General features: G+C 38.4%; 1 protein-coding gene across 12 annotated transcripts in view; it reads right to left on the bottom strand.

The window, feature by feature from the left end:
- rims1a (regulating synaptic membrane exocytosis 1a) overlaps positions 1-12,504 on the bottom strand; it is a 255,428-nt gene that overhangs the window by 101,373 nt on the left and 141,551 nt on the right. For all 12 annotated transcript variants that reach the window (XM_072916356.1, XM_072916363.1, XM_072916368.1 and 9 more), the window contains exon 6: positions 6,558-7,243. In XM_072916356.1, the coding sequence (XP_072772457.1) occupies positions 6,558-7,243 (686 nt within the window). The remainder of the gene's footprint in view (positions 1-6,557; positions 7,244-12,504) is intronic.

Raw genomic sequence — 12,504 nt, 5'->3', positions numbered from 1 at the left:
AATGACAGTCAGGCTGCTGGCTGTGGCCTGAGGCATATATATCGTGTAAAAAACACTTTTTTCCTCCAACAACATGGACAGCGAACAAATGCTGCATTAGCAATTATCTACAAAAGGGCAAAGCTATTAATGCGTTAAGCCATATTCTAAAACACAATTAGTGCAAAAGAAACATACAGCAGTAAATTATGTATTTTATAGTGTTACTGAAGACTTACTTATCATCAGAGGGCAAACTGAGGGTGTGTTCAAACTTGCGCTCAAGTGAGAAGCACCACAGTTCACTGATCGAGACCAAATGAGCCGTACCAGCAGAGCAAACACTCTGCATCACACCGAGAGGTAAAGTATTTTTAATTTTTTTTTTTCATCTCACGAAACTAAGTCAGGTAACCAACATTGAATAATATCCTAATATATTGAATCATATATCAATATTATTTAAATATATACAAATTAGAATACAGTGCACAAGTTATTTGACTTCAGGACTACAAAAAACTATTGAAAGCTTGGAACATTTTTGAAGAATGTGACGTCATGCTCGCTACAGATCGCTTTTCGAGGGACAGAAGTAGAGTCTCTAAACACGAGTGCATTCCATAATAACACTAGAAGAAGATGCTGGATTCGTTGCTGGTCGTTTTAATAAAGAAAACATTCAAAAAAAGTCTCTAGACACTTGAAAGATTCTCAACAAACTACACTGTACAATTATCCGCAACAATTGAAAATAAAGCAAAACAATATAAAACATATATGTTAATACTAATTAATAACAACACATTTGTTGTTAAATGTATGTAAACATTTTTTTTTAGACTTTTTAAAGAAAATCTTATTATCATAGCAAATTATGAAAACTATATGATGACGTCATTGTGACCACACCCTAACCACAGGTATTTTGGCAATCTAGGGTAAACCTTGTGTCTTTTAGTATTTTTTTTAATTACATTAATTTTTTTTCACATAGAATATATATCATTCAAATATTTCTTATACATAAAAACATTTGAAAAATTAAAAGTATGCATTTATTTTGCGTCTTGAGCACAAGTAAGTGCAGTTTTTGTACCATGAGCGCATCTTGGGCGCTGAAAAAAAGGGGAAAAAAGTGGGTTCCGTGCTTTGGACTGTGTCTAAAATGCCCATGGTACATGTCTCCTGCATGTTTAAAAACAGTCAATCGCATGAAACACGCCCACTTATAAAACACGTAAATGTATAAATTGCACATGCTGTTTGACGCGAGATGTTTAGATCTTAGTAAATCAGGCCCTTAATTTATCTTAACAAAATAATTACTGAACATCTTGAAGTGCAGTTTTTTCTCCAGTTGGAAAAAACTAGGTTGGGTTTTCTTCTGTCATTGTTATGGGGCTGCTGAAAAGCAAGCAGCCATTAACATGCTATAAAGCAGCATGTTAATGGCTGCTTTGCTTAGCACAACAGCCCATATTATTATTGCTTAGACTTTAACTTCTTCTTATATCTTATTCTGCCATGTTCAATACGGGACGAACCAGCCAACGAACCCCAACATACTGTATCTTATATACTTGGAAAGGTCTCGATTGCGCCTACGCAGCTAGTAAACCTTTGGATCATTTCAACCCTCAATAGACCAATTGACTAGGTACACCACTTTTATAATGGCCCTTTTTCAGGAAATAGCAGAATAAGGCGAGATTACCTCTTCTTGCAGCTCAGCCATTCGTTCACAGCTCGGTGCTTCATATCTCATTTTGTTCACACACTTGTCTACATTGGCTATGATCACACTGCAGGGTCGGATGTCAAATCTCAAATTTTTTTGTCCAATCCGATCTTTTTAGTGGCCGTTCAAGTTACAAAAAACAATGCAATTTCTAATGTGAATACAATCTGACGTCATCACACCGCACGCACTCCAATGTTTACTGAAGTAAACATTGTTTTCAATGTAGTTGGTCTCAGTGCTGGCGCATTTGTGGCAATTTGAAGGATCTTGTGCAATTAAACTCAACATTTTCACCCTGGACATCAATTGCGGAAAATAAATATCCTTTTTCTTATTAGCGACACAATCACAGCACTGGCTTCGTTATGTCAATCAACCTTACTTAGAAATGCACAAAAAAGTCCAACATTGTCTTATTTGTGGACCCCGTCAGATGTAAAGACATTATGTGTCTCCAATCTTTTCTTCTCTAAATACTTGTTAGTGTTGAAGGAATAGAGGTCGAGGCAAGAAGTAACCTCTTGGTGATGATGAATGGTTTAAATCTTTCAAAAATTATTTTTCTTAAGAGTGTATAAATCCACTTCATCCCATTTAAAATATTTTTCGTACTTGGTTATATTTGTGCCTCTAAACCTTTTGAAATGCACCCAAATCCGCACAACAGTAGCCCAATAGGACTGTAGACCAGTGGTTCTCAAATGGGGGTACGCGTACCCCTGGGGGTACTTGAAGGTATGCCAAGGGGTACGTGAGATTTTTTTTAAATATTCTAAAAATAGCAACAATTAAAAAATCATTCATAAATATATTTATTGAATAAGACTTCAACAAAATATGAATTTAAGTTCATAAACTGAACATCAAATCAAGTAGGCTAGTCCATTCATTACAATGCAACAATGTGATGACAGCTAGATTTTTTGTGGACATGTTCCATAAATATTGATGTTAAAGATTTCTTTTTTTTTGAAGAAATGTTTAGAGTTAAATTCATCAGATGGATCTCTATTACAATCCCCAAAGAGGGCACTTTAAGTTGATGATTACTTCTATGTGTAGAAATCTTTGTTTATAATTGAATCACTTGTTTATTTTTCAACAAGTTTTTAGTTATTTTTATCTTTTTTTCCAAATAGTTCAAGAAAGACCTCTACAAATTAGCAATATTTTGCACTGTTATACAATTTAATGAATCAGAAACTGATGACATAGTGCTGTATTTTACTTCTTTATCTCTTTTTTTCAACCAAAAATGCTTTGCTCTGATTAGGGGGTACTTGAATTAAAAAAATGTTCACAGGGGGTACATCACTGAAAAAAAGTTGAGAACCACTGCTGTAGACCATCGCCTGAAAAGCGGAAGTGACTCAAGGTCACGTGATTGCAACCCAGCAATTACATAAAATGACAGCCCTTCCCAACAGGTTTTACTCAGGCTGAATGTGTACTTCCTGTCTGCTCAGGGATAGTTTTAACAATGGCTCTGTCCCAATTTGGTGGCTGCATCCTACGCATTTGTGGGTTGCTGACGTTATTGAGGTGCGCAAAGGCTGTCCCAAATTAAAAAGCTCCAAGTGTATTTCGAATCCGGCCTACAAATGTGTCCTTTTTGGCCCATTAGCAACAAGTGTGCATGGATTGTATCCTTCGCATCAACATCAAATGTCTTAATAATGTGTGACTCTATTAATTGATCTTTTGGTACCATTTGTACATGTTAAATCATATTAGTTTCTTGCTTGTAGACGCTATGTACATTTTTATTTCATTGGAAAATGTTAACTTTTATAAGTGTTAAAATCACTGTTAATGTGATCTTGTGTTTACGTTTGCTCTGCTGTTCTGTTTAGGACAATCAGGGTTGAAATAGACTCTTCAGACAATTTAAAGCACAACAGAGAAAACATTTATTAATTAAATAATATAGATATAATAGTATATGCAGGTTTGGCTGATCATCTGAAAGCATTGTTTCTAACCGGTATAAATTAATAAACAGAGTGCTGAAACTACTGATGTAGTGATACATTTTTTGCCTTGATCGCAACTTTTCCAGTCTTCTTTGTTACATTTACATGAACATCTTTATCTACCACTATCTGCTGGTCACATTGTGTATCACATTCAGTTTAACTGCATCTCATGACACATATAACTCGTATGTCATTCAGAAGTGCAGATTTTAACTATTGGAATCCATCCATCCATCCATTTTCTACCGCTTGTCCCTTTTGGAGTCGCGGGGGGTGCTGGAGCCTATCTCAGCTGCACATGGGCGGAAGGCGTTGTACACCCTGGACAAGTCACCACCTCATTGCAGGGCCAACACAGATAGACGGACAACATTCACACTCACATTCACACACTAGGGCCAATTTAGTGTTGCCAATCAACCTATCCCCAGGTGCATGTCTTTGGAGGTGGGAGGAAGCCGGAGTACCCGGAGGGAACACACGCAGTCATAGGTAGAACATTTAAACTCCACACAGAAAGATCCCGAGCCCGGGATTGAACTCAGGACTACTCAGGACCTTCGTTTTGTGAGGCACATGCACTAACCACTTTTTCACCGTGCCGTCACCATTGGAACCATTTCTATAATTCGAAAATATCCAGCGGGCCGCTTTGAAATGTTAATTATGTTGTATTATTGCCAGGTAGCCCAATTAACTGTTTTTTATGCTGTTTTTTAAGACCTGTGTTACGTGACTTTAAACTTGACACTTCATTGGCTGGTTCTGAGACAGGATTGATTGCTTTAGCCTTATTTTACTGGAAGTGAGACATTGAATGAATGGATGGATGGAATTTTTTTAAATGAAATTGTCGGCTTAATTTCATGTAAAAAAATTCAGTTCATAAAATTCAAACGCAAAAAATTAAGTTACATAAATTCAATGTAAAAAAAAAAAAAGCTTTCGCAATGAAGACACAAATTAACCCCCTTACAAAGCTAATATTTCAAATACTACATTAGTGTTACTAAGATGGTAGAGCCGGTCCTGGGTTCGTTCCCCGGGCTCAGGGTCTTTCTGTGTGGAGTTTCCCTGTGACTGTGTGGGTTCCCTCCGGGTACTACGGCTTCCTCCCACCTCCAAATACATGCACCTGGGGATAGGTTGATTGGCAACACTAAATTGGCCCTAATGTGTGAATGTGAGTGTGAATGTTGTCCGTCTATCTGTGTTGGCCCTGCGAGGAGGTGGCGACTTGTCCAGTGTGTACACCGCCTTCCGCCGGAGTGCAGCTGGGATAGGCTCCAGGATCCCCCGTGACCCCGAGAGCGACAAACGGTAGAAATGGATGGATGAATAACACTTTTTTCTCTAAAGACTTAAAGTACTTTACATCGTGAAACCCATTATCTATATATTTTGACTACATTTAAATCAGTGTGGGTGGCACTAGGAGCAGGTGGGTCAAGTGTCTTACCCAAGGACACAACAGCAGTTACTAGGATGGTGGAAGCAGGAATCGAACCCATATCTCTCAAGTTGCTGGCACGGCCGCTGTGCCAACCCAGCCATGCCGGCCTACTTTAATCGATATCCTCGCCACACTGTATATATGTTGGCTTCAAACGAGTAAGCAAGTGAGTCATCTTGTCGCCTTCTGCTCGTTAAGTATACCTGTCTACATTTGCATTTCAAAAAATGGGAAATTTCCCTGGAAAATAAGAAATGCTCATCCCCTACGGACCAGATAGAAAAATGGTCGGCCAACCCTAACCTATGCTGTCAACATTCTTACATTATACATTATAGCATAATTACAACACTAACAGGTATTATTCTTGAGAGATTGTTCATGCTGGCTCACATCCTGTCTTCCTTCGTGTGATATGCTAAAATCGTTACAATTCTAACAAATAGAATCAGTGTGTCTGATCATGCTCCTCTTTAGATTCGGATAACAAACCTCCCATTAGTTAAGATAATTATGAAAATGTGTAAATACAGAGTCTGAGTGGTAGTCTTTTTAAATCAGCTAGGATAAGCCGCAGCTCACTTGCTCACAAACCACATAGAAAATGGATAGATGGATCAAGTTATGTGTTTGGATTTTGTGTCTGCTGAAATGACACTAGTCGGATATTTAATATGCTATTCAAATTCACATTTAATAATACTCCGCACTCACCCCCATTTTGTTACCAGTACATTATTGTCGTACATTTGTACTATTCAATTGTGTATTTTTACAGACATTGTTGTACAACACTTACTGTGTTGTTATTGTTTGTACTGTAACGGTTGGTCTGCCAGAGTCATTCTATTCAGAGTCCGAGCTAGAACAGCCGAGCCAGGTCTACCAGTTGTTAAAACCAACTGCCTTTTATATTCATGTACAATACATAGTTGTGATGTGTTTTAACTTTGGAACAGCCCCTGATATAACTGTCTAAAGCATACAACTGTAAATGGTAAATGGGTTATACTAGTATAGCGCTTTTCTACCTTCAAGGTACGCAAAGCGCTTTGACACTATTTCCACATTCACCCATTCACACACACATTCACACACTGATAGCGGGAGCTGCCATGCAAGGCGCTAACCACGACCCATCAGGAGCAAGTGTGAAGTGTCTTGCTCAAGGTCACAACGGACGTGACTAGGTTGGTAGAAGCTGGGGATCGAACCAAGAACCCTCAGGTTGCTGGCACGGCCACTCTCCCAACCACGCCACGCCATCCCTGTACACATTTGCAATTACTCAAGTATGCTATGTAATATGATGGGTAGATTACGATACAGAGTTATACTGTACCTGTAATCAAAGCCTCTGGAATATAACACCGGAAATCACAAAAATATTTTAAAGAAGTCTTACCTCTTTCACTGACACTTTCGATCTCAGCATCCTCACAGCTGCTGTACTCGGGTGTGGTCCCTCCCTCCTCCTCTGAGCTGCTGACGCTGGTTTGTCTTTTTCCTCCGGAACCAAGCCCTCGTTTGGATTTATATGGCCTGGGTGGCGGTGGACGTAAAGATTCGGATTGATCTGAGCTTAGCGAATCATTGCGCAGCATGCTGTCTGCCTTGTCCCTTTTGGTTCGTTTCACTACAGGTCCCTGGCCAGGGGTTGATCCAGTTATACCCAAAGATTTTCTGAGTTCAAGGGTGTTGTCTTTTAGGGCAGGGTTGTGTTCATGCAGCCCTCCAGCTGTCCTCTGTCCAGACACTAAGACATCTCTCATCTTCCCCATAATTCCACTGCCACGACCTTGCACTGGTAAAAGATGGCCCTGGCTTCCAGTAGGAACTGGCCCTGCTTGGAAAGGGGGGCCACCGCTTTGGTCCATGTTTTGGTAGCCCCCCTCTAGTGTCCGCCTCACTGCATCACTTCCTCCCACAGGATCAACCTCCAAAGAACCTCCCTTTGTAAGCCGGCGGCTTTCCCTGCGTTCCCTAGATTCACCCCGGAGATCTCGATCCATAGAAACCTGGGTCTCCAGCTTGGCATGGCCTGTCCTGCGGTCTCCCCGACCGGTTCCTGCACCGCCTCTTCCGTTCCTCCTAGTTGTATAAATTTGTGGACGGAAACAGAAAGAAAAAAAAAACATGTGACGGTTAACAGAAAATGTATCTTTTGCTGTGGAAGAAACAATACTTTAAAGCAGGATTTATATCCCACAAAGACCTTCTTTGACATTTGAAGATTGAGGTCTAACATAAAAATGTTCGAGCAGTGCCAAAAGATGCAATCACTTGAAACTACAGTATGTCACCAGTCGAGGAAAATCCCTCCTCCGAATGGACATTTAGAGGGTTTGGCACAAAGCCCAGATTTTTTTTATATAAAAAACATGTCAAATCCTTAAAAATTATTAGTTTTTCATTAAGTTGTCAGTTATTCTGGTAAAAAGCACAAATTGGAAGTATGCATATTGATTACACTTTTTTTTTCTTCATATTGCAATAGCCCATTAATATGTATGACGTTGTCTCCTGGTTTATATTTGATGAGAAACACTTGATTCAAAAGTCAATGATGCTTACTAGTAGCTAGGGATGAGAATTTATATATTTTTTCTGGTTCCGATTCCACTTTCGATTCTGCTTAACGATTCGGTTTCTTAATGGTCCTCTTATCGATTCTTATTTGGAAAAAAAAGATAAAAAAGGGTGGGATTAGTTTAAAAAAGTGTGGATTGTTCAGTTTAGAGGTAACAATACCTTACAAAGCCTACAATGAGGTCTTAAGAGGCACATATGTGGCATAGAAGAAACAAAAAAAGTGTGTAAATAAATATAAGAAAATAATATTCTTCTGTATAATTTAATCATGTGCAAATTACACAAGAATGCAACATTTAGTAACACGTAATATTAACTTATTAGATGCAAAGTGAGATATGTCAAGCCTTTATTGGTTATAATCTTGATGATTATGGCTTACAGTTCATGAGAATATTGAATTAAAAATCACAGAAAATGCAAAGTTTCAAAAACTGAAAGCCATGACGATCAAAATTATAACAAATAAAGGCTTGACATATCCCCCTTTGCATGTAATGAGTTATAATCACAGATTAGTTTCACATTTTCACATAAATTGATTGCTGACATGAATGGACTTTTACAACATATTATAATTTTATGAGTTTCACCTGTATAATATAATCAGGGTTTCTACAGGTATCAGCAAATCTAATCTAATGTTTTTTTAATGCCATAATGCTACTCAAAAAACATTTAATGCCTATGTCCGACCGCATATGGTTATAGTCAAAAGCTTACAATTGTGTGTATACACACAATTGTTAGCATTTGACAAAGATAATGTTAAATAGTTGAAACGTTTACATTAACAGTAACTATGAAGTTAATTTGACTCACAAGAATCACAAGACTGTCCCATCTGAGAATGTATTTATTTTTCTGTAGTAGCATCCTGTGTTCTGACTTTGTGCACGGCAATGGACGATAGCCAATTAAAAGGTTTTGTCTGTCAATCAACACACTGTATCTTCAATCAAAATTATTAAAGAGGAACTGCACCTCAGCCCTCTAACAAAACATCCAATTCTGAATTAGTTGATCAAACAAATATATCCAGAACCAGAAGTCATTTCTAAAAATTGTATCTCTTTAAAACATGTTGTAAAAATAAATATTCTCTGAAAGTATGACTTATAATAATCATAAACTGGAGCATATGTTTTTTTAATGAGGATACAATTTAAAAAAATAGTTAAAATGTTTTATGGAAGAATGAATGAACATCATACTAGGAATGCAACATGATTGATTTAAACATTTTTAAAAAAGACAGATGTAATGATATTTGGAAAAATGTCAATAAGCCCTTTAGATGCATTAAGAATAAACTGACTCAGTTGAACATCTTAAATCAATAATTTTTTACACCTTCTCAGATGTTTAAAATGGGTATATTAGATAGCAAGTTATGTAAAAAGTCAGGCAGCTGAATTAACTACTATTCATTTACAGTGGGAATGTCAGAGAATAAAAGAGTTGTGGTTCGTTGTGAGAAATGTCTTGTTTGACCATCCTTGGCCACCGTAAGTCACGTGCGGTGCCTGCGTCACATGTGTTGTTAATGTTAGCCAAATTAGCTCATGTGCAGTGGAGAGTGAAATAAAGGAGTTGTGTACGAAATAGGGATGTCACGGTACGAACATTTCTAATCACAATTATCATTATTAATGCAGTATTTTTAAATGTGCTCAAAATTTTCAAAACGTACTTATACTGAAATATTTTAACCAAGTTTTATTGAAAAAGACACAACACATTCAAAAATGATTTCCCAAGAAGAAACATTATTGGGGACAAGAACACTGTACTTGTAAAAATTGAATGTGCATATGAAAACAACACAAGCATTATAAGCAAACTAATATGGCAGAAACTAAAATAACAATTAAGTAAAAAATAAATGTGAAAATTGTGCAAGATAGCACCTCATGGCCATAAGAGATAAACAAATAAAAAATACATGTAAGAATTTTGCAAGATGGCACCTGATGGCCATAAGACGGAACTGCACTATTTGTCCATATACATAAAAACAGTGTGTTCATATATGAGATCTAGTCTCATACATAGAGCTGCACGGTTATAGCCAAAATAATAATTAAGACTATTCTTTATTAATATTGAATTCACGATTATTAATCACAATTATTCATAATGTTGGGTAAATCACTGCCGGGGTGTGAACGTGACGCCATCATGTAATTTGTATTGTCTAATAAACGACTATATATAAACGTTACCCATGTAATTAAAGACAAAATATTTGTCTTTTTGTTAAATACTAGTATGAACGTGTCATTTTTTTCTCATTACATGATGCCTTTATCTCTATTTTTATATTTTAATGGAGAGGTATTGTTGTAAGTTATGTACATTGACATGTACTAATGTAGGTACATGTACATGCTGTATCGGAACAGATCCATTAAGAGTTTGAGCACAAATATGTCATATAGGAATGAAGAAACATGGTGTTTAATGTTTGATATCAATATAGGGACGGCGTGGCGCAGTGGAAGAGTGGCCGTGCGCGACCCGAGGGTCCCTGGTTCAATCCCCACCTAGTACCAACCTCGTCATGTCCGTTGTGTCCTGAGTAAGACACTTCACCCTTGCTCCTGATGGGTGCTGGTTAGCGCCTTGCATGGCAGCTCCCTCCATCAGTGTGCGAATGTGTGTGTGAATGGGTAAATGTGGAAGTAGTGTCAAAGCGCTTTGAGTACCTTGAAGGTAGAAAAGCGCTATACAAGTACAACCCATTTATCATTTATTTATAAAACACAAAGCAGTTTGACTAATGAAGCTAAAGTCTAATAACCTACTCAGTGGCCTAGTGGTTAGAGTGTCCGCCCTGAGATCCGTAGGTTGTGAGTTCAAACCCCGGCCGAGTCATACCAAAGACTATAAAAATGAGACCCATTACCTCCCTGTTTGGCACTCAGCATCAAGGGTTGGAATTGGGGGTTAAATCACCAAAATGATTCCCGGGCACGGCACCGCTGCTGCCCACTGCTCCCCTCACCTCCCAGGGGGTGATCAAGGGGATGGGTCAAATGCAGAGGACAAACTTCACCACACCTAGTGTGTGTGTGACAATCATTGGTACTTTAACTAACTTTAACAAAGCTTTGTTCTTCTTCAACAACACCATGTGTTTCAGCGCAACAGTTTGGCCAACAAAAACAAACAGGAGTGATACCTCTCACATCTAACACAATATCTTCACAGCCTGTTTTTAATTTAAAGAGAGGACACAACATTTTAGCAAGTGTTGATGTTATCGGAACACTGACAAAGTTAGCAGCTAAATAAAGGACGAGTCAACATCCCAGTAAACAAACTAAAGACTTTATAAACAAGTTGTGGCAACGTTCACAACACATCGCCTGACGTCATTAACTCTCAGTCACAGCAGGACGGTGTGTTGAGAAAATAAAAGCAACATCAAATATTTTTATTCTCCACGGTATACTTTTAGCGTGGGACAAATGCGTCTGTCTCCAATATTATTCATACCTGTCGTCATCTAATAGCAGCAAAGCGCTCTTAAATGCATGCCGAGACTACAAGGAAACAAAGCGAGGGAAAATGAAGTAAAATGAAGCGCTCTGCTCTGTTTACTCCGAGAGGAACTCTACTGAGCAAAGTCTGTGTAGTTGCTTTCCGCCATGTTTCAAGCCAAGTGACGCTAGTGCGCATGTGCCGGCGCTGCTGTGACTCCATCTCCAGGGAGTAAGCAGTGTTGCCTAAAATGCATTAAAAAATGACGTTTTTTCTGTAATTAAAGATTTTAACGGCATCACCGCGGTTTATCATTATACCATTTACCGTTACATCCCTAGTACGAAACTAATTCAGCTTCCTCATGAACATGACGTGGTGTCAGAGTTAAGGACTACACACTTACAGTCACCAAAGAATGGCAACGTTTGGTCCCCCGAGACGTTTCATTATGCCGTATTGAGGCAGCGCTTTTCACACTTTCGGACCTTACAGCAGTGCTTCTCAAATATTTTCTCTTCCGGCGAGTTTATTCTCTGCTATATTAGTTGTGTTTGACAGCGGTGGTTGCTATGCCTCAATGTAACTACGAAAACCTGCTTGTGCAAATAAACTAACGTCATGTTAAGTCCTAGTAATACATATTGTGATTGTTGGTCCAATCCAAGTCAAGTGCTTTATTCGACAAAGATGACCTCATTATAGCGTCTTTGGTGCTATTCGTTAGCATCAAGAAAATATTCTTAATAGTATTAATAAACAATGATGAGATGAAAAAAATCTCTCGTAGGCTCAACAGCATATACTGAATTTTGATATCGCTAGTAGGGCTGGGCGATATGTCGAATATACTCTATATATCGCGGGTTTATGTCTGTGCGATATAGAAAATGACCATATCGTGATATTCGAGTATACGTTCTCTCACAGTTGCTTTTAGCTGCGGGCATTACACTAAATGCGTTTCTCACTCTTTCTTGTCTCGCCTTCTCACAGAGACATAAAACAAGCGCACCTTCTTACATACGTCACATACTGTCGCACGTGCAACGTCATACGCTCTCGCCGAGCAGAGAGGTAGCAGCATGGGTAAAGTTAGCTGTGGTGCTAGCGGTGCGGTGCGAGTGGTAATACGAGAGAAAGAAGGTGCGAATCTGGTAACAAATGAAGGAAGAAGAATTAATTCCAAGAAAAACAGCACTGGGTCCATCGTCTGGCGGTGGTTTGGCTTCAAGTGGGAATATGTTGAACAGACAACCGTAATATGTCAAGTA

This window comes from Nerophis lumbriciformis, linkage group LG02 (genome assembly GCF_033978685.3).
Source record: "Nerophis lumbriciformis linkage group LG02, RoL_Nlum_v2.1, whole genome shotgun sequence".
Taxonomy (NCBI): domain Eukaryota; kingdom Metazoa; phylum Chordata; class Actinopteri; order Syngnathiformes; family Syngnathidae; genus Nerophis; species Nerophis lumbriciformis.
The sequence above is the reverse complement of the archived record's forward strand: the minus strand, read 5'-3'. Positions and strand labels throughout refer to the sequence as shown.